Genomic DNA, 22,896 nt, shown 5'->3' on the forward strand with positions numbered 1-22,896 from the left:
CCCGCACACTCCGGTGTGGATGTGCTTATGATATTGGCTAGTTAGTCCAACACAAGCTGCACACATTGTTACCCTCGGCCCAACTGTTACGGAGCCCAGTCCACCAGCCCCTTTTATACGTGAGATGCATGTGAGGCTGTCTATAACCTCCTTGCATTACAAGCCCTAATTCCCTTTCAACCACATACATATTAGACGGCAACCCCATGAATCCATCAAGCTCTCTTCTCGAAGCCGCACACCTCTCTTTCTCGTTCCAACGCTCCTCCTCAACTGTTCTTTTCTATCTCCGCGTCTCACGGTTAGTACGTTGGCACCTTTTGATTCGATGTTTACTCCTTGTGTTATGAGATTTCATGTGATCTAGGGTTGTTAGGAAATCATGTTAAACCGGCAAGGGTAGTATGAATTTATGTGCTGATTGACATCGATATGTGCATGTAATCTAAGTGTGATCTCCATGTTTTCATGTATTGTGTCATGTATACTGATTATGAATTAAATCAAGATTGGTGTTGGCTAGTGGATCTTTGGTCCAATCATACAATAACACTTGGTACAAGATTCAAGTTTGCATTAAAAATTGATGAGGGGTACACATGATGGTTGGCAGAATTATCGACCCAACTGCCCAAGTATGATTGGCTCTTGACATCGGCTCAATAGGAAGTTTTATATGTAGACCATGAACATGTTGACTATTTTTAGGATTGATGGTGATAGTGTGATAAGTCCATGCATGAGAATTGAGAATTTTTATGTAATGTCAGAATCCATTGAGTGCATTAATTAAGGTATAGAGAAGTGACAAGTAAAGGCCCTTCATGCGATCTCTATGTGGGTGGCGCATAGGCTAGGTTGAAGGGGGGTCCTCACATGTTTTCCTTTTTATAATTGCAGCCACCAACTTGGAAATTACTTGTATGTATGTGTCTCTTATAATTGAGATGATAAACGATGTGTGTAAAATTGATTTGTATGATTATCATAGAAAAAGGGAAATTGCCTTTATTATGTGAACACTTAAAATTGCCTAACTGTTGGAAATTGTGTAATACGAGCTTATGACATGAGTATATTTATGGTTCAAACACTTGTTGTAACTTGAGTGCTTATATGTGCTTACTTACTTGTTAACTGCGTATGTGTACGGAGAATATACGATATATGCATACGAAACTGACTGTAATCGGTAACTCTTTTAGGGCGTGTTTGTTCAACTGGTAATTAAGTAGATAATCTTACCGAGCAAATCAAAGGTGAGTTCATCTCTCTTGAGCATGCGTCCCGGTGGTTGGGACAGTCAGTGGGTATCCCGGGGTGGGATAAGTCTTTTGGGTAAAAACGGGAATGTTGGATAATATACTCTTCCTATCACCCTTAAAGTCCCTCCGTGTTGTTGGTTACTGGGAAGGTAACATGGTATTAGTTAGTAGCGCTACGTAGGTTTGGCAACCTCACCCCGTTCCTGGGAGGACGGGTGTTGAACTAATGACCTAGTCATGACCAATGCTTTGATAGGAGCATTGGAGAAAGGGCAAAATAATCAGAAGCCGTCTTGTATTGGGGTATTATCAACATTGTTTTCAACATTACTTCCGGAATTAACTTCAATGGACTAACTAAAAACTTGGTAACCAACGTTTTCGTAAAACTATGAACTCACCAGCGTTGTCTGATACACTTGTGTGCATGCTCGCAGGTTATAGGTATGTGTGGATGTGGAACTTGCTATCTGGGATGTTGGAGTGGTCATGGGTCGAGATACATGGAAACTTGAAACAAGATTAGTTGGTTACATATGTTTTGGTTTTGATTAAACTTTGTAATATGCTTCCGCTGAACACAACGAATTATAAACAGAGTTTTGTAACACATTATTTAATGAGTGAAAGATTTATTAAAAATCTTGTATGAGTTCAATGTGATTGGTGGCTAGATCCTGGTACGTCACACGCCTCGCGGGGGTGTCCGTTTGGGGTATTTTTTGGGGTGTGACAAAACTAGCCTCTCATAGCGCGATGAATCATCATAACATTAAGATTATTGTTCATGGAAATCAAAAACATAAACCAAATGTTTGTAATCTTCAACAATCACCAAGAACACCCAAAATTCGCCCTAGCTGCTCTCCAAAACGGGTACAATGATTGGAATCCTCAAAAGTCTCAACTAATGACCATTAAAGAAGGGAGTTACACTTTGGCTTAGTCACTACCGTAAGCTATGGTGGCTACCGTAGCTTACGGTAGCTTTCAGACTCATACGTTGGATCTCTACTGCCTTACGGTGGAGGAACTTGAATCTGGAGGCTACCGTAGCTTAGGGTAGCTATCGTAAGCTACGGTAGCGACTGGAATCTTGTTCTTTGTTTCTTCAATCAGCCACATGAATCTCCAAATCAACCGACTTCCATCCGAATCTGCATTTCCACACCTTTAAAGCCCCGAACACACCTAAGACATGAGCAACCGTAGTTATCTAATTCAAAATAAAAACATGACTAAATGCGGGATTAAATTATCTTTTATAACCCTTAAGGGTCGTCCTACAGACTACCCATCACTGTGTTTTAGTGGTTTTAACCACTTAAGTCCAAAATCAAAAAGTTTAACGCACCGAGTCCCTAACCGTTCATTTTATAACATTTTGAGTCCAATTTTGATAAAAAAAAAGTGGACTCGAAAGGTTAAAATTTAGACTCAAAAAGACTCAAATGGTTATAAGAAAAACGTTTAGAGAGCGTTAAATATTTTTACTTTAAACTCAAATGGTTAAACTATTAAAAAACAAGTAGTAAAAAGTAATTTACTCACAAATTAAAAATACTGAACTAAAAAAAATCTCAACAAAAAATAAAACCCTAAATAATTATCATCCTTCCAAATGGTTGAAACATCAACCTTCCATTTTTCCTCCATAGAAGTACGAGGTAACCATCGATTGCATCCCTGTGTACTTCTTATTTTCATCTTCATCTTCATTTTCTTTGTGATTGCAGATATGAACAGGGCAACCAAACTAGCCCTAATTAACTTAAACAACAACGCCCCTTTTCATCTCAAAGCCGCTCTCTTTCATTCAACCCCTGTTCTTGATCGTCGACGACGCACCCACTGGGAATCTGTAATCTCCTTTCTTTAGTTTCATGTATTTTAATTTGATTTGTTTGATTATCCTGTTTTTATTCTTGGATTTTGTCAGCTGGGTAGTTAGAAAGATTGCAAAAAAAATCAATCTTTATATGTATAAGTAAGATTAGAATTGTTTATTGTCATTTGGGTGGTTAGAAAAATTGCAAAAAAATCAATCTTTTGTTGTTCAAGTAAGATTAGAATTTTTTGTTGTCATCTGGGTGGTTAGAATGATTACAAAAAGATCGATCTTTTTGTCCACAAGTAAGATTAGAATTGTTTCTTTTTCCATCTGGGTGATTAGAAAAATTGCCAAAAAATCAATCTTTCGATGTATAAGTAAGATTAGAGCAATCATTATCATCATCATCATACTCAGTATATCCCACCAATAGCAAAGCTAATGTAGGGTCTGAGGAGGGTGAGATGTAGACAGCCTTACCTCTACCCCGTAAGAATAGAGAGGCTGCTTCCAGTGAGACCCCCGGCTCGGTTAAGATTAGAGCAAATGAATACCATTAAATTCATGGGTTAGTTACTTGATTGCCTGAGGGATTGAGTTTTAATTTGTGAGGTTCTTTAACAATTCTCATAAGAATCCGATTAGGGCATAGTTGTCAATAGCGAGCGTAGCGGTCGCTATAGCTCGCTACGTAGCGTATAGGTCTAGGCTCGCTATTAGGGCTGTAGCGATAATAGCGACAGTTTATTTGTTTTTTAAATATAAATAGCAATTAAATATAGCTATAAAATAGATGGATTTTAGGTTTTCGTTAAATATACATGTAAAATAGCATCATATATATAGTATATACCAGGGTAATTTTGATATAATATACATATAAATTTTTTTTAAATATCTTTTCTAATGTATCGCTATTTTATAAAATAGCCGCCCGCTATTTATCGCTGTTCGCTATGTAGCATATAGGTACCTTATCGCTATTTGTCGCTATTCTCCATTAACAACTATGGATTAGGGGAATGATCTACACATAATTAGCAGTTTGTGTGGTTTTGGTATTGCTAGATTGAAATATTGGGCCTATATGCTATAAGGAATTGATTTTTGATTTGTATGTTTCCTATATAAGCATGGTGTTGCTCCATTAGCATCCATATCGTTGATTCAAGAAGTGATTTCGATATGAAATAAAAAAGTTTAGAGCTTTGTAAGACTCCATCGAAATGAAGAACATAAAATAATTTTGACTTGAGTATGCATAAGCATAACTAGCATTGTGAATTTGAGTTAGTTTCCTAATTGCACCCTTTTCTTCCTCTTGAAATTTGAGCAGGTTGGCCGTTCTTATAGGAGCTCCTCACGGGTAAGAAACTAAGAACCTTGGACATGACCATTTCTTTTCAAGATTTTAGTTAGTCAATTGCTTGACCTTGTTGTACTGATTGTTTTAATTTACATCGATTTCTTAAGAGTTATAGTCAAAATATTTTTCACTTAGTATCGTTTAATGAGAAGAGAAATGGAGCTATTACGGTCTAAAAAGGCGTGATTTTCTCATGAGTATGAGTTCCCTAAACAAACTTAGGGGTCATTTGGTTCATGAAATATTTACAACGGAATTGGAATATTTGAAAGAAATTGGAATTTGGAGGAATTGGAATTAATTTCAATAGAAATTAGTGTCGTGCTTTGGTTTGTATAATTGTTGAGGGAATTTGAATGCAAAAACAAATCATTTACAAAATTACCCTGTATAACCTCACTCCTAGATATAATCATCATCATCATCATACTCAGTAAATCCCACCAATAGCAAAGCAAAGGTAGGGTCCGAGGAGGATAAGATGTAGACAGTCTTATCTCTACCCCTTAGGAATAGAGGGGCTGCTTCCAGTGAGACCTCCGGCTCGACCCCTAGATATAATAAGAAGGTGAATAATGGAAAGATGTGCTTATTTTGGTAATCTTGAAACTTTCCTTTGGAAAATTTATAAGTCTCTCCCATATAGGAAGGATTGTTAAATTCCTTTGATTGATGGAATTTGAAGGAATGTTTTCTAATTCTAATTCCATCAAAAACCAACCAAACACAATTTCTAAAAGAAAGTTTTCAAATTCTAATTTCATTTCCCCGGGATTTAAGGGGTTGTTTGGTTTGCTGGAATTCAATGGAATTTATTGGAATTTGAATTCCAACTCTTGAAAGATGTTTGGTTCACATAATTTATTGGAATTAGAATCTCAATTCCAATCTTCATGTGTTTGGTTGACAAAGGAATTGGGCATGACTTCCTTCATATTCCTTTAACTAAAGGAATTCAAAATCCTTCCTGCATGTGAAGGTATTCAAGTCAATTCATTGGAATCTTAGAGCGGTTGACGTTGTCCCATGCCGTTTCGACCCAAATCGATTTGAGCCGTACCGTTTCGGCCCGAACCATTTTGACTTGTACCATTTTCGACCCGAACCGTTTACCATTTGAACCCGCACCATTTCGACTTGTACCGTTTACCATTTGAACCCGCACCGTTTCGACCCATACTATTTCGACCCAAACCGGGGATGGTGGGGGCCGGGGTGATAGATTCCAATTCATTCGAGAACCAAACATATCTAAAAATGGAATTGAGATTCCAATTCCAACAATTTCCAATCCCATTGTAATGTTTAAATTCCAAATCCCGTTCCTTCAAATTCCAATTCCAATTACAAAACTTTCCGTGAACCAAACGCACCCTTAGCTTTTGTGAGTTGCTTTCTTGAGTTAGTTTTGCATATTAATATATATTTTTCCGTTACTAGTTACTTATGCGGTCATTCGGTAAACTTGCAAAGCAGAGTTTTCAAGAAAATGCTTATCTTGCGTTCCTACTTCTTAATATTCTAAGTAAACTACATAAAAGATTATTTTGGTCTTGTTTTGTTTAATGTTGAAAGTTGATATCGATTATTGATTTCTTGATGGTGTTTTCAGAGACCCAACTTCAATGGAAGAAGACAAAGAAAGTTTTATTCTAAACAAGAAATGCTGAGGAATGTTAATGCCTTTGCCGAAAATCTTTTTCAGGTAAATAAATCCTATAATCACACACGTATAAATATCAGTTTTGATTTGTTTTATTCGGTAAAATTGGTGCGGTATATATTAATTATTTTCATCATGTTTATGAAATATTTATTAAATGTTGCTGTGTTTCCATATATTTAGGGCTGTTATGAGCGTGACGAATTTGAGCCATCTTCAAGTCATCGAAACTCATGGTTTAGAAATCTTAATGGTGGTGGGCCCCGAGGATTCAGTGGGACCCAGGCCAATGGTAAGGGTGCCCAGGGTAGGGCCCGCAAAAGTAAGTATCCTTCCGTCATGAGTAGTGATTTAATGAAGAAAATTCATATGCTTCTAAAAGTTACATTGTTTTGTTTAGGGTCTCAATAAGACAAACTACACAAAATAGAAATAAAGAAACAAACAAACGAATTAATCGAACGTTATGAGTTCCGGTTTAAAACTTGTTTCCGTATTACTTTTCAGGAGGATTTCAGTTTTACGAAGATGATGAAGAAGTCGAGACGATTTTTCGATCTGCTTTTGGTTCTAATCCCGGGTTTTACTTTTGGTCGTTTATAAACGATGAATCACCAAAGAGCTCATCAGGCTATTATAATTATAATAATAATCGGGCTTCATGGAAATGGAGACGACAGTTTGAAGAAGATGATGAAGACGACGATGAGGATGATGATGATGATGAGTCGGTAATATCGGAAACTGATTTAAGAAAAGACAGAATTGCCCTTGGTTTGAATGGTTCTGGCCCTTTAAGCCTTGACGATGTCAAAAATGCGTAAGCTTTTCTAAATATTTTCCATAATGATATTACAATTTATAAAGATTTATCACTATCGTTAATTAGAAAAATGTTTATTTTCCAGTTTTGAATTTTATTGAAGGCGTAAATTGAATTTGTTATGAACATTTGTGTTTTCCAGATACCGGGCTTGTGCACTAAAATGGCATCCAGATCGGCACAATGGTTCTTCCAAGGTAATTTTTAGAGTAAAGTACACGGATGGTCCCTCTGGTTTGCACTTTGTAACGTATTTAGTCCCTACCCTAGCCAACAAATCTAAAGGTTTTAGACTATTAGCAGGTCCAAGTTAGGGACTAAATGTGTTACAAAGTGCAAACTACAAGGACCATCCATGTACTTTTGGAAAAAAAGCTGGAGGCTAAATCGTTACAAAATGCAAACCCCATCAGTGTAATTTTGGAACGCTAGGGACCAAATCCAAAATTTTGGTAAACCACAGGGACCGTCCATGTACTCTGGGTCAGTTCAGATTGGACTGGCATGCGTACACTTTTTGTCAAGAAGATTTTAAAATAACATGTTGAAATAATGATATGTTTTCTTTAATAAATTAATTTATGAGGTTTCAATCCTTAAATACTCTTTGGTGATTGTTAACCCGACCCGTATTAAAATTATAAATTGTTGTATTTGAACAGGCTATTGCAGAGGAGAAATTCAAGGTCTGTAGTGCTGCATATCAATCTTTATGTGACAAATTGGCACCAAATTAAGAATAATTATGGATTCAAGTCAATCCGGGAGAGTTCATTCGGTTTAATCGATATGCAGAAGACACCTAAATTAACATAGTTTTTCTTGGCTGCTGCTTGATGTTTTAGTTTTTGTAATTGTACAAGTTACTAATTTTGTATGTTTTTGTTTGGCCACATTTGACATTGGTCATTTATGGATAAGTAAACATGTATTACTGAATTTGAGTCGTTATACAAAATTAAATAAATTTCAATTAATTTTTACCAAAAAATGCAACTTTTAGGATAGAGTAAACTGCTAAAATCATCCCTGAGGTTTGACTCAAATTGCTAGATCAGTCCAAAATCAACTTTTTTTGCTAAAACAGTCCCTGAGCCTAGTTTCTGTTGCTATTTCAGTCCAATAAATTAACACCGTTAGAACCTCCGTTAATGAATGGGTAAAATTGCTAAATTCGTCCCTGAGGTTTGATTCAAGTTGCTAGATCAGTCCAAAATCAAGTTTTTTGAATTTGTTAATTATAAACTTATGTAGATTATAAACTTATTTAGGTATATAAATCATTAATATCACAAGATTATAAACTTATTTAAGGCGGGTCCAGTTATATTTATGTTCGTTGAATAAATCATTAATATCACAAGAGAAAAAAAATGGTAAATGACAGGTTCTTAATGCATCAATACTTGTACCAAATGCATTATATATTTTCTTAAATGTCTTAAAATTTAAGATAAATTACAAGTCTACCCTAAATATATAATTTAAATTTGTGTTTAGTTATAAAAATATAAACAGAATGTAGCTCTTTTGGCACGACATGTTGTCCGACCTCACCTGAATGATAAGTATTATTAAATAAGAAACCACTTAATTAAGTAGAAAAAATGAATAAAAGAACTTTATAATACAAATATTAAATTAAAATAATTGATAAATATTAAACATTAAATATTACGAATTAAATAAAAAAAATAAAAATTATGTTAATTTCTTAATATTTAAATTTACATATAATGTTTGTATTTTTCATAACTAAATATTGTTTAAATTAACTGTTGTCTTATTTAAATCCTTAAATAAATACTAAATATTTACATGGTAACAACAACAACAACATCAAAATAAAATCAGTATTTAAGGCTGGGCCGGTTAAATTACGTACATTTATATTTTTAAAACTAATTTTATTTAAATTAAATTAATTATTATCTTGTTTAAATACTTAAGTATATAATTAGTAAACATTTAATGATAATAATAATAATAATAATAATCAAAATAACTAACAAATAATTTTTCAAAATAACTAACAAAAGGATTTTTTCTCTTGTGATATTAATGATTTATATACCTAAATAAGTTTATAATCTAAATAAGTTTATAATTAACAAATTCAAAAAATTAATGCAAGTCTAGAAAAATTATATACCTAAATAAGTTTATAATCTAAATAAGTTTATAATTAACAAATTCAAAAAATTAATGCAAGTCTAGAAAAATTATATACCTAAATAAGTTTATAATTAACAAATTCAAAAAACTTGATTTTGGACTAATCTAGCAACTTTAATCAAACATCAGGGACGAATTTAGCAGTTTTACCCATTCATTAACGGAGGTTCTAACGGTGTTAATTTATTGGACTGAAATAGCAACAGAAACTAGGCTCAGGGACTGTTTTAGCATAAAAAGTTGATTTTGAACTGATCTAGCAATTTGAGTCAAACCACAGGGACGATTTTAGCAGTTTACTCTTTAGGATAATCTAAGATGCTAGATACAAAAATAACCAAAATTAAACTAGTTATTTTAATTGTTTTTTATTTGTATTTTATTCCAACTGTCTCTGTTTGTAAAAAATGATGACCATCTTGGACGATGTTATGCTAAATAGTTCAATTTTTTTTAATAGCTAATAAATAGTCTAAGTAAGATTCAAGCTATCCATGAAAACTATCTTCTCAATAAATCAACACTAATGTTCATCATGAGACTAAAACTCTCGACGTTTATAACACACCTTGGTACCCCAAGCTACAAGCCTTTAGTAGCACCATGTTGGTTAGGGTCTCATACTCATTACAACTAAATGAACATTCATATTTATCAAACGTGAACGAATGCAAACAAATGTTTATGAACATAAACGACCATTATATATTCATTTTAAAATAAAATATGTATTTTTCATAAGAAAGTCTACGAGGAATCCCTAAAAATAAATAAGTACTTAACATAATTGCCCGAACATAGTTGATATCATTATCATAAGCATAATCAACACAAAAATAAGTTTGTCAAGCTTTATCACAAACTGAAATTGAAATGGTTAAATGAGAGTGTTGGCGGAGGTGTATAGTATAGTTTAAAATTTTTAAAAACTAAAACCAATAAAATAAGAATATAACATAAAAAAAACTTTTAAATGAACGAACACAAACGAACAATGAACACATTACAGAACATTCACGAACATAAACGAACGTAACCTCTATTCATGTTCGTTTGTTTAACTTATCGAACAAAATTTCTTATTAGTGTTTTTTCATTTATTATTAAACGAACGAGTATAAAGAAATTTTTGCTGAACGGTTCACAGATTGTTCACAAAACATTCATTACCAGCCCTTGTACCGCTACTTCCATTTCTGTAGCAACAATACTAGCTGCATTGCCTCCATGCTACAATCATAGTAAAATAACAACAAAAGTATATATATATATTTTCGAATAACCCTGAATAGTAATTTTAAATTTAAAATAATATATAACCTTTTAATATTTTATTATATCAATATATCATTTTTAATATTTACTTTTAACTTTTAACATATTTTCATTTTTTTCTATTTACTTTTAGCTTTTAACGTATTTTCATTTTTTCGTTTTCTAAAACCATATTTTCTTTATCATTTATTTTGTTTTTAATAATTCTTTTTTCTTTTTCTAAATCATCTTTACTTTATCAATTAATTTGATATTTCTTTAATAACTTATGTTCATTAGTTTTTTTTTTTTCCTAAAAACTTAAGTACGTAGTTGTGCTTAATTTTTACCCACCATTAATATAAGTTTTATTAAAAACGAATTTATATTAAAAAATAAAATATTTATTTGGTATCGTAAAATGCTACGATGATAAACTGAACCGATTGTAACAGTTTGGCTTTCTAAACATGTTACATTTTCAAATTATGTTTGTTTTAGATTATCATTTGCTACGTTTCGCCGCAACGTGCGACGGAAAAAAACCTAGTAGTGATGATAGTCAAAATAATAATAATAATAATAATAATAATAATAATAATAATAATAATAATAATAATAATAAATAAATAAATAAATAAATAAATAAATCTATACCTTATAATAAAACAAAACAAACTTATGCCACATGGCATGAACTTAAGCTACTAGATGCCACGTGGCAATGTGATACTCCTCCCTAATTGATTTTAAGCGGCAATTCCTTTTCTCAGTAATAAGCGGCTTCTCAAACAAGTTTTTCCTTCATTCTCCTTCATTTAATTGTGAAACCGCCTCTTCATTATCTCTCTCCAATCAATCCAACCTACCAAAATCATTGAGATCCTTTGCTTCTTCATTTGAATTTCAACTAAAAAACCCTAATTGATCTCTGCTATGCCGTCTTCTACACTGTCCAGTTCTTTGCCGTGATTCCATTACATCAATGGGTATGATTTCCTCTATTCAATCTTTGTTTTCTTTCAAGGATTTTGTTTAATTATAATGATTCTATGTTGTGGCGTTTTTATTTGCTTTGTCTATTCATCTAATTGAATCTGATTATGACCTAATTTGGGGTTTTTTGGATGATATATGTAGCCATGTAAGTAATTTTTATTCAAAGTTTCAAATTAATCTTTCTTCCCGTTATTTTCTTTGATTTGTGTATTCATATAGTGTTTCCGTTTACTACCAATTTTGGGGGTTTTTTTTACAATATTTGAAACCATAAGAGCTGGTATATTCAAATTAAATGTTAGTGATAGGGTTAGTTGTATAATTGTATGATAAACCCTAAAAGTGATAATATATGTAACCCTAACAGCAAATTATATTCAAATTAAATGACACTGTAAGGGTTTGCTGTTTAATGGTATTATAATCCCTAAAAGTATATTTATTTTGTGTGTTTTTTGTTTCTATTGTATGGCTTGATTATATATTTATTTTGCTTTATGATTTGTTTGATACCATGATATGTGCTGGTATTTTTTGAAACCATGATTTTGCCAGTATAATTATAGATGTACACCAGCTTAGGAAGTGCATTTTTGTATAATTATAATCCCTAAAAGTATATTTAACGTTGATTGTTAAGATAATTTTGTGTTTACCTGATACTCTAATATGTTTCCAACTTTTTAATTTTTCTTTATTAATGTGGTTAATAGCAACTCATCGTTGCTTCTTCAGTTATGTTTTGGACTCTACACAATCAGCACTGGTAATTCTTTCTTATAGATTAACTTTGTATCACATACTACATATATGTATTATGTAAGTTCGTTTTTTCATATTTTTTTTCCGTAAAGGCATACTTACATTTGTATTCACATATACAACCTTTACCAACATCGTATAATTTGGACATTGGACTACAAGACTATCCTGTGTCTGTCATTCTCAAGACAAATGGTGATGATTTTTGGACGGCTATAGTCAAACCGACATTGATTTGATACTGTATCTGTAACGGTTGGGCTAAAGTTGTTAACAGTCTTGGTGTTGAAAACAACGATATTGTATTTGAAGTCGTCAAAGATAACACTTTCAAAAATCGTCATTACAAATATGATCGTGAAGATGATTTGAAGAATGAGTTTCATCATGTTATGTTATTCCCAGAACTTGGCAATCTGGTAAGCTATTTGTAATATAAATTAGTCATTTATTTATTTTTTTGTAATTAATAGATGTTGTTCTTCACAGTTCTTGCAAAGAAAGTATATGGATCATCATTTCACATCCGAAATTCTCAAAAAACCTGTTGTCATTCACTTTGGCGAAAAACATAAGTGAACTGTTAAAGTATTGAAGTTGTTCAGTATGCATTACTTTATCCATGACTTTTCTCATACTTCGAAAGACCTTTTTTTGATACCATATGATCTACTACTTCTAATAAAGCAAAACCAACTTATGCCACATTGCATGATCTTAAACATCTTATTGCCACGTGTGATTCTTACAATCCATATGCTTTTCATTTGAGCGGCAAAATAAGAGAACGCTCTTTCTCCTTTCACATAGTGTTATATCGCATCTTTTTTTTCATTAACATGAATTACTTCCCTTCTAAATCCTATTTCAAATAAAAACCCTAGATCTTAATCTGTATTTCACCTTGCCGATTCATCTCTCAGTCAATCCTTTGGGTTGTTTGTTTCATCTGTTGCTTCTTCATTGAATCGGACTCTCTTCCACGGAGTGGTCGCATTCAGTTTCACCGGCTCAATATCAAGAACGACTCTCACCTCGAGTGCTCCGATCTGGTAATTCATCGATCTCTGATTCATTATTTTGTTTTTCTTGAATTTTTAGGTTCATATGCCTCTAATTTAATTAGAACTTTCACGTTTAAATTCATTCATAAACCCTAAAGTTAGATTTGGGGGTTTTTCTAAATCTGTAACCCTAATCTTTCAAAAAACAATTTGTTATATGTCGTTTGTTGAATCGTTCTTTCTATTTCAGATTGTGATTCCGAGATAAATGTTTTTCGCTTGAATTGAATCTTCTAGAAGCAATGAAGGAGAAAAAAGCAATGATGTAGAGTCCAATTACGAGGCTTGCGCTTAGATTTGAAGCGAGATCACACAATGCCGATGGTGCAATGGATACTGGCTTGAAAGTGCAAATCTTCTTAAAATCAGGAAAGATGCTGGAGTGAAGGACCCTTTCTGGATTCCACCACCTGGTTGGAAGGCCGGTGATTCTCCGGTCCAGGATCCCATTATGGCAAAAGAAATCAGGAATCTACAAGAAGTAATTTCAAATATCAAAAGGTGATAAAACTTAACTATATTCAAAAGATTATTATATAATGTTCATTTTCAAAATAGTTTGAAGGTCTAATAGATGGTTTAATTTTTTTGGTCTCTTCACAGGGATTATGAGGAGGAATTACGAAAACTGACAATGTAATTAATTTGTTTATTAATTATACAAATAAAATGATAATGTATTCATTTAGGTAGTTTGGTTATGTGTGTAAACAGGGAGGTCCAGGAGTTGAGTTCAAAGAAAGATGAAAGTCAAGCTATTGTGGTTTCTGAACAAGTTGACCCGGTTCCTAAACAACCAACTGATATTTTTGTTTATATGTTTGATTCAAAGTCAGAAACAAGTGAGGCACATAAGGTAGGTAACAGTTTCATTTTTCAATTCTGGAATGATGTCTTATCAATAGATATGCCTTCATTCGTGTTTCTTTCCATGGCAGGATAAACGCAGCAAGGTCATTTCAGATTTCCTGAAGAACCTACAGGTCAGTCTTCTAATCAATGTTAAATGATATAGATACATACGTACGGATCAAATGCAATTAATATGCATGAGAAATTGCTAATTTGATATGACATCACCAAATTCTGTGCACTAGTCCTTCTAAAACTGTGAATATGTGATTGAGATGATTAGTTTAAACTTATCTTGACTACTCGACACAAGGTTAGTGAGCGATTGAAATCTGATTCATAAACAAGGTTTTAAATCACATCACTGTTTCTGTTGTTGTTGGCAATTGATGAAGCCGAAGATGAATGGAGCCAAGAGCAATTTTAAAGGTTGGGTCAGTTTTGCAAGACATTATATTAATCGAGAACATTCTAAGTTATATGCTAAGCTATTTGTATAATATAATCTATTATTCATGGTTTAAGTTTTTTTATTTAAAGTTTCGGGAACATTATTTTCTTCAGCAATCTAGCGAGACGCAATACACGGGTTTGCTTAATACACAAATATGCAGCATCGCGCTGTCACAAATACCAGAATCATGGGTTACCAAACGTGGTCTCGCCGGTAATGTGGCTGCCAGTTCCTCGGCTATGGTAGTATGCAGGGTCGGTAAGGTCTTAAAAAATAAAAATCCTTTTATTCTAATGTTGATAGCTGGTGGTTTTCTGCGACCTCTTCTATCATTTGTAATATAATCTACATGACCCGTTTGACTGATACACCTTTTTTAGAGTTGTCCAAATCAACCCACAAGGTAAGGAAAACTCACCCAAATTGACCCGCTTCTTACAGGTTGGGTCAGTTTTGGGATACATTATATTAATCGAGAACATTCTAAGCTATTTGTAAGATCCCAAAGCAGATGATGTATAGACATCACCTTTACTTTAAGTAAGATCACAACAGGTACTACGTGAATGCGGAGATTGGTGACTCGCCGAAAAGTATAGACATCACCTTCGTTAGCCAAGGCATGACCTCTTTACTTTAAGTAACCTGTGTAACACACGGGCACTAACTTAACTAATAGTTTTAGAGTATAGTTGGACTAATACTTGACAATATTATTTTTACTTGGTGATAATATTCGTTTTAAATTTATCGACTTATTTTTAATCGTAACTGTATTAATACTTTGTGCTCATATGAACATATAGTAACCATGCAGACAAAGGAGTTGCTTATCCTGGATGGCAGCCTATGGGCATGAAGATCAAAATATGTGACGGTAGCAGCTGGGCGACACGTGGCGGGAAAGATATAGTTGACCAGTCAAAAGGTACTTTCATTGCATCATTTGTAAATAATATAATGGAACTTTTTTTCATTTAAATGTCAAGATCAAGTGAGAGTGATAAACCACCTGACTGGGTCGAATGGAGAGAAGCAGTTGAACCAGATTCATCAGTTATAACCACCGAGTTTGCTGAAACATCTCACGCTGCAGCTGATAGCCTCTCCAATGGTGATCTTGAAGTTGATCCATCGGACGACATTGCTACTTATCCTCCAAAGAAAGTGGAGGTGACTAATGTCGTATAATTACTGGTGGATGGTGAAAAGATACAAGGTTGCAACCTTAAGCCTGGAATATTAGAGCAAGTTTGATAAAATCACCTGCTGACTAGCCATGTCTATAATCCTTCTTTGTTTGGTTTCTGTTGGTTTTTGCCCTCTTTGGGTTTTGTACTATGTAGGCATTTTAAGACTTGCTAAGTTGCATGTTTGTTTTCTTCTTTAAGTGAATAAAAGCATGCTTTGCCTGGTAAAAAAAACTGTGTTGGTTTTGTAACTTCATTTGATACATTATGCACCCGTAGGTAGAGGGATGGATTTCGTTACTTGAACGTTTATTTCTTTTAAATGATTATTTCAACAATTTTAAGTTATATATTTGTGTGTTAGTCCACCCGCGAAATTCGCGGGTTCTTAGACTAGTAAATAAATAAATAAAAAATTAACTATCACAATTCACAAATGAAAAATGGAAACATTATTAAAAGAGAAAGGACCATTCTTGTTATACACTATATAAAGTCCGAACATTTTGGATGGAAATGGTATTTAATGGTTTCCCCAACTGGATTTGGGGAAATTATTTGCATCATCAAATTGGATAAACAAAATCAAAATCACCAAAGGATCAAGATTCTTTAATTCCCTCAAGATTTTCATATAATTGTATGTAATTTGAGCAATAGTAATAATGCACAGAAGCATACAATTTGTGGGTTCCTATTCTGGGTTCTTTTTCAACAGATTAAAGCTTCATTCTTTTATTTCCATTTCTGCACTTTCAAGAATGCCTCATTCTTACCAACAATTTCGAGCTTCTTCAATTCGTTCTGAGTCAAACCCAGATGTAACATCACCTTCTTCTTCTTCTTCATCTGCATCTAAATCTCCCAATTTTAAATCAACTGTAAGTGTTTCTATTCATATAAAGAATTTGAATTCTATTTGATCATTTTGAGGGTTATGATTTCTTGGATATTGTAATGATTTAATGTTGCAAAAATTTTGTGATGATTTTATTTAGCATATTACCAGGGTGATTTTCTTTTTTTCATTTTTAACAGGTTTTAATGCATTGTATATATATTTGATGATTGTTTAGAGCTAAATGATCCATTTAGTTGATTTGGGTTGTGTTTTTTCTCTATTGGGTCAAACGGGTTGAAAGGCATATGAGGTGATTATTTTTGTTATTGTATAGATTTTGTGATTATATTTAGCCCGTTATCTATATATGAACCTTCGGAGACTGGATAAAGAATGTGTTTGCTGGTTGCTTAACCCGGCCCAACTCGTTTTGACCCACTTAACGTTGACCCATGTTAAAATATTGATTTGTATGTGATCATATACTTTTTCCTACTTGTAGACAAAAGAACCGGTTAGTAACCAGTTATAAATATAATCTAACTTATAATAAAAGACTCTAAATAATGGCACATGTCATTCTTCCCTTCAACCTTATAAATTTTATTTATAATTATTTAATAAATTTCTTTTAATATTAATACTAAGTTATAACCCCGTGTATTACACGGGGTTGAATAAATAAATTTTATATACTAAATAATAAAATAATATATCTTTAAAACCTCATTTATTGTACAGATTGAATAAACATAGTTTTATATTAAATAATAAAAAGATATATCTATAAGAATCATATTGTACGGGTTGAATAAATGTAATTTTATATACCAAATAAAAAAGTTATATCTTTAAAACCACGTGTATTACTCGGGTTGAATAAATGTAGTATTGTTTACTAAATAATAAAATAATACATCTTTAAAAAACCTCATTTATTATATAGGTTGAATAAATGTAATTTTATATACCAAACAATAAAAAAAATCACATATTTAAAAATATGCGCATTACACGGTTGGAATAAATGTAATTTTATGTACTAAATAATAAAAAATATATATCCTTAAAAAAACCCCGTGTATTGTACGAATTGAACAAATCTAATTTTATATATCAAATAACAAAATGTTATATCTTATAAAACCTCATGTGTTACATGGGTCGAGTAAATGTAATTTTGTATAGTGAAAATAAAAATATTTAATATATTAATACAAAGTTTGGTTTTCGTGAGAATAATAGATTATTCTGTTGTTGCAAATTTGTTAACGAAGTCTCAATAAATTTAACCCTTTATTTAAAACTCCGTAAATGTTTAAATGATAAATAATATTAGTTAATTTTATTTTACGTTTTGTAAAAATTTTTTGATACCACACTAAACAAAACGTACAAATATAATTAATTCAAGTAAATAATATTATAAATGAGAAGGAGATTAAACTTAACAATAATTATCCATTCAAATATTAAACTAATAATATTTAGTAGTAGGGTTATTTATAATATAAGATATTAATTTAAATAATATTTAGTATGAGGGTTATCTATAATTAATTAGAAGAAATTAAATTAAAATAATAATTATCTATAAGAGATGGCCTAATATGATGACAAGTGTCCCTAAAGTGGTTTCTTTTATTATATCGTAAGATTAATAACTAATATATAAATATCATTTATTTTTATCCTTATCTTTATTTAAGATTAATAAATAACTTCAATTTTGCAATTTAGACCCTTTGTCTTTTTACTTTTAACCCAAAGTTTTTCATCTTTTGCAATTTAAGCCCAACTATTTTTTTATTTTCAATTTTGGTCCACCATACTTATCATCTTTCCCGAGTTTTTCGTTTCGTTTTAAATTTTGTGAGTTAATGCACCACCACGTGCGTGTGGGGTTCATCAATTTTTTCGTATATTTTTCCCGTATGACTGGCCTGTCGCAGCACATCTATTTTTCTCTGTTTAACAAGTTCGACCAACGCGTGGGTCCTATATTGACTTAGTTATTTTTTTCTATCTTTTACGTTTCGATTTAATTTCTCTACAACGAGCGTTCGTGATTCAAAGATTTTACGTCTGCTTTTCGCTCGGCGTTATTTTTTTGTTTTTATTTAATTTGTTTTTACGAGCTTTTCCAGTGTTGGTAGTCACTGACAATGGTATAGCATTGGTACTACTTGACATAGTTTTAAAACAACCGTTGCAACGCAGGGGCTTAATACTAGTATTTAATATAGAAACCGGTTATTAACCAGTCTTTTTTAACCTGTAGACCGGTTAACAAAAAAAAAACCCGGCTATTAATAAAAAATAACTGGTTAATTAAACAAATCGGTTAAGATAGTTAATCTGACCAATTAAAAAATAATTGGTTAAAGTCAAAACGTCAAATTAACCAACCATCACTACTCTCCACCTTTTGGGACTTATGTGTAACATGTACCACCGTCCAGGAGAGGGGTCGTAAAATTAATTTCTGTCAGTTATGTGGGGGGCCCACAAAGCATGAGATTCCAGATGATGAAGGGAAAGAAAGAGCTATTTGCACCCTTTGTGGAAAAATTTCATATGAAAATCCAAAAATGGTATGCTTTTATTGAAATATAGTTATATTCTTTTTTCAGATGCCATAAAATCTGAAAAATGATGCTTTTCAGGTGGTGGGTTGTTTAATTGAGCATGATAACAAAATCTTACTATGCAAGCGGAAAATCCAACCTTCTTATGGTCTTTGGTATGTATGTGTTCCAAAAGTTAAACATTAAAAAAGGGGGCATGGCATGTTATTGGTGAAATACATATGTGTGTGTGTGTATTTGTTACCTCACAGGACACTTCCGGCTGGTTACATGGAGCTGGGTGAGTCAGCTAGCGAAGGGGCTATTAGGGAAACATGGGAAGAAGCAAGGGCTAAAGTGAAAGTTATTTCCCCTTTTGCTCAATTAGACATCCCTCTCATAGGGCACGTGAGACTAAATTCCTTACCATTTAACCTTTTTTTTTTGTTTTTTTTGTTAGAGTAAAGTACACGATCGGTCTATGTGTTTTGCACTTTGTAACACATTTAGTCTTAGACTCACTGAAACCTTAAGATTTGTTAGTTGAAGACTAAATACGTTACAAAGTGCAATCCACAGGGACTATCCGTATACTTTTACAAATTTAGAGACCAAATAAAAAATTTTGGTAAACCATAGGGACCATCCATTTACTTTTAACTATTTTCGCTACAAATGAGTTGTTTGTATGTGTTTAGAAACCGGTTATCTAATAAATTAATTATTATAATACGAAAGAGTTCTATATAATTATTATAATATGAGCAAACTACACGGATGGTCTTTGTGGTTTACCAAAATTTTAAGTTTAGTCTTTAGCTTTCTAAAAGTACATAAATGGTACCAGTGGTTTACACTTTGTAACATATTTAGCCCCCAACTTTTTCTAAAAGTACATGGATGGTCTATGTGGTTTGCACTTTGTAACGCATTTAGCCCCTAACTCGGACCTGCTAAAACCTTTAGATTGTTGGTTGTGAACTAAATACGTTACAAAGTGCATACCATAGGAACCATCCATATACTTTTAAAAAACTAGGGACTAAATCCAAAACTTTTATAAACCACATAGACCATTCGTGTACATTTTAGTTTCTTAAATATATATAAACTTTCAAACACTATAAAGACTGATTACCTTCTTATTACAAATTCTTATATAATGTTCATTTTTGTGTTTTTTCACTAAAAACAATAACTTGCTTGTAACAATTTCTAAATTCATTCACTTTGCTCTTAACAATTTTTATTTATTTTTTGGGCAGACTTATTTAATATTCTTAGCAAAGCTGATGAACCCACACTTTTCACCGGGCCCTGAATCATTAGAATGCCGGCTTTTTGCACTTGATGACATCCCTTATGAATCTCTTTCATTCTCATCCATGCTGATTACCTTAAAGTTGGTATGTGATTTTGTTGCTATTTTTCGTGTTTTGTCTTTGCTTAGTAACATTATAATTTTTTTCGTTTTGTTTCTTGTAGTATATAGAGGACATTAAGGTCGGGAAACCGAAATTTCACTACGGGCTAATCAACAAGAGGTATTTTAAGTGAAACAAATATCGTAGTCTTAATTTTGTATCACGTACATGTTTCACGAGTAATTGTTGTTTACAGGCCTGGAACGGGTCCTTCAGAAATACATGCATACACTTTCGACTATCATCTGCGGACTTGAGAAAGGGCAAATGACAGTTGAGACCGTTAACATTTTTTGTTTGTTTTTCAAAATTCCCAAAGGTGTAAAGTTGTGTTTTAGAACTGTAAAGTCTTTTGAGCTTACTTTGTTTTAACTTCAAAGTATGTGTAAAACTTACATTAGATTATTTGGAATTTTATACCAACGCTACAATTACATCATGTTCTTTATATATATATATATATATATACCTATTTAGTGACTACTAAAACAGATATACTTATTAGCTGAAACTGTAATAATAATGTAGTGTTGACGTTTAAAAAATACACACAATAAGTAGCAAATATGACTTATTGTGGCAGTGTCATTTGTCTAAGAAATATATTGTTTCGTTATACAAAACCACAAAATTTACAAGTGTCACATGACAGTCCTCAACCTAAATCCGCGCTGTTTTGAAAATTATAACAAGCGAGTAAAGGGCGCGTTACATTTATAGCTCTTGCATGTAATAATCAAGCCAAGATCCGAGAAGCTAAGAGGAAAGATCCAAGGATAAGCTTCAACTATTTTGGTTTAAGCTTAGTGTGAAGGAATTTGAGTTATGGGAGGGTATTTGCGCACATGCATGCAGGGGTGGATCCAGAGGGGTTTTAGGGGTTCCTTGGAACTCCCTCGGTTTGAAAAAAATGAAAAAAAAAATAATAATAGTGGAAACCTTGTATGATTTAGAGAAAATTAGTGAGAATCTGCCAAAAGAATCCCGTTGAAAAATATTTTTGGATCGGGTCACTGCATGCATGAATTATGTTGAGTATGTATTTTTTAATATTTGCTAGTTTGAATAATGTATCCGTTAGTCACGTGTTGACTAGATAAGTTGGAATTCTTTTAGCTTGTTTCGTTCATTTTCTGGTGTATTTAAAGGAATGATCCCCGTTTTGTAAGCTTTGTTCTTTGATTATTAATAAGACTCGTGCCGACTCATATATTCTCTTTTATAGTGTGATTCTTGATCACCAACAAAGTATGGCTTAGAGCCGTTCAAAAAGCTTGTGGCTTGGAGCCCCGCTCAGATTTAGATCGAAAAAAGCTCGCTTGATATGAATCGGTTTGAAAGTGAGCTAAGCCGACTCGGCTCGGTTAAAAAGTGAGCCCAGCTCGGCTCGGCTTAGCTCGGATTATTTTCTTTACAATATATTTAATTTTATATACATTATAATATATCAAAAAACTTATTATTATTTACATGTATGTAAGCTTGTAATTTGATATTTATGACATATTTGAAGGTTGATTACCATGCTAACGAACAAATATTCTATTTCGTTAAAATTCAAAACTTATTTTGCTCTGTTGAATTTGATTTTGGTTTGTAATATATTAAGTTGAACTTATTTTGAATATGTTCTTTTAAAGTATTAAATAATATTTTAAGTTCCTGAATTTTGAGAGCTATGTATTAATTTTTTTTTAAATCGAGACAAACAAATCTGAGCCGAGCCAGCTCGGTTTAAAACCAAGTCAAGCCCGTGCTTAGATATTTAGCTCGATTTTAAGTCCGAGCCAAGCCAACTCGGTATATAATCGAGCCGAACCCAAGTTTGTGCTAGCTCGGCTCATGAACAACCCTATATGGCCAGATTGTTGTGGCAGCCCCTAGATTCCTACCCAGGACTTGGGTGATATAAGGCAATGTTACCAGGTGATTCAATGGCCAAAAAATATGAATGTTATTGTTTTAAATGGTTAGTTTAGTTGCCGGGTTTTTAATATTGTTATTTGGGTTGAATCTGGACTTGCGTTCGACTAAGCCCAATGGGCTAGCCCATGTTACACAATCGGTTCTGGTATCGGGTCCTAAGTCGCACTACATGATTTCTAAATGTATTCCTAGTCGCTTAGTTGCTAGAGGAATAGATAATAAATAATACACTACAAATAAGTAAGAAGAAAATGTTTGTTAGTGTCATAGTGTCATGTGATACGAACCGAATCGTTAACCAATTAATTCAAAGAAAATAGATAAAAAACTTGAGAGAACTTAAAGACTTTTGGAAAAGAATTAATTCATTTTCATTTTCATTCATGCCTCAATTCAAAACACACAAGCCATTTATAGGCTTACGAACAGAAGTAAATCAA

At 32.6% G+C, this 22,896-nt stretch overlaps 2 protein-coding genes across 3 annotated transcripts; both read left to right on the plus strand.

Annotated features, from left to right (window-relative positions):
• Positions 1-2,849: 2,849 nt before the first annotated feature.
• On the plus strand, positions 2,850-7,925 carry LOC110867705. Of its 2 annotated transcripts, XM_022116715.2 has the most exons (8): positions 2,850-2,932; positions 3,002-3,126; positions 4,433-4,462; positions 6,075-6,167; positions 6,309-6,447; positions 6,633-6,945; positions 7,091-7,145; positions 7,611-7,925. In XM_022116715.2, exons 1-8 carry the CDS (start codon positions 2,887-2,889, stop codon positions 7,683-7,685), a joined length of 876 nt encoding a protein of 291 aa, XP_021972407.1. In that variant the 5' UTR covers positions 2,850-2,886; the 3' UTR covers positions 7,686-7,925. The 2 variants fall into 2 exon arrangements, with proteins under 2 accessions (XP_021972407.1, XP_021972415.1); XM_022116723.2 differs by lacking the exon at positions 4,433-4,462.
• An 8,344-nt stretch (positions 7,926-16,269) lies between these two features.
• On the plus strand, positions 16,270-20,969 carry LOC110936585 (nudix hydrolase 23, chloroplastic). The gene is made up of 7 exons (XM_022178994.2): positions 16,270-16,579; positions 19,002-19,133; positions 19,206-19,282; positions 19,379-19,514; positions 20,372-20,512; positions 20,592-20,650; positions 20,727-20,969. Exons 1-7 carry the CDS (start codon positions 16,364-16,366, stop codon positions 20,785-20,787), a joined length of 822 nt encoding a protein of 273 aa, XP_022034686.1. The 5' UTR covers positions 16,270-16,363; the 3' UTR covers positions 20,788-20,969.
• The last annotated feature ends 1,927 nt before the right edge of the window (positions 20,970-22,896 follow it).

The sequence above is a fragment of the Helianthus annuus genome, chromosome 1 (genome assembly GCF_002127325.2).
Source record: "Helianthus annuus cultivar XRQ/B chromosome 1, HanXRQr2.0-SUNRISE, whole genome shotgun sequence".
In the NCBI taxonomy this organism is placed as follows: domain Eukaryota; kingdom Viridiplantae; phylum Streptophyta; class Magnoliopsida; order Asterales; family Asteraceae; genus Helianthus; species Helianthus annuus.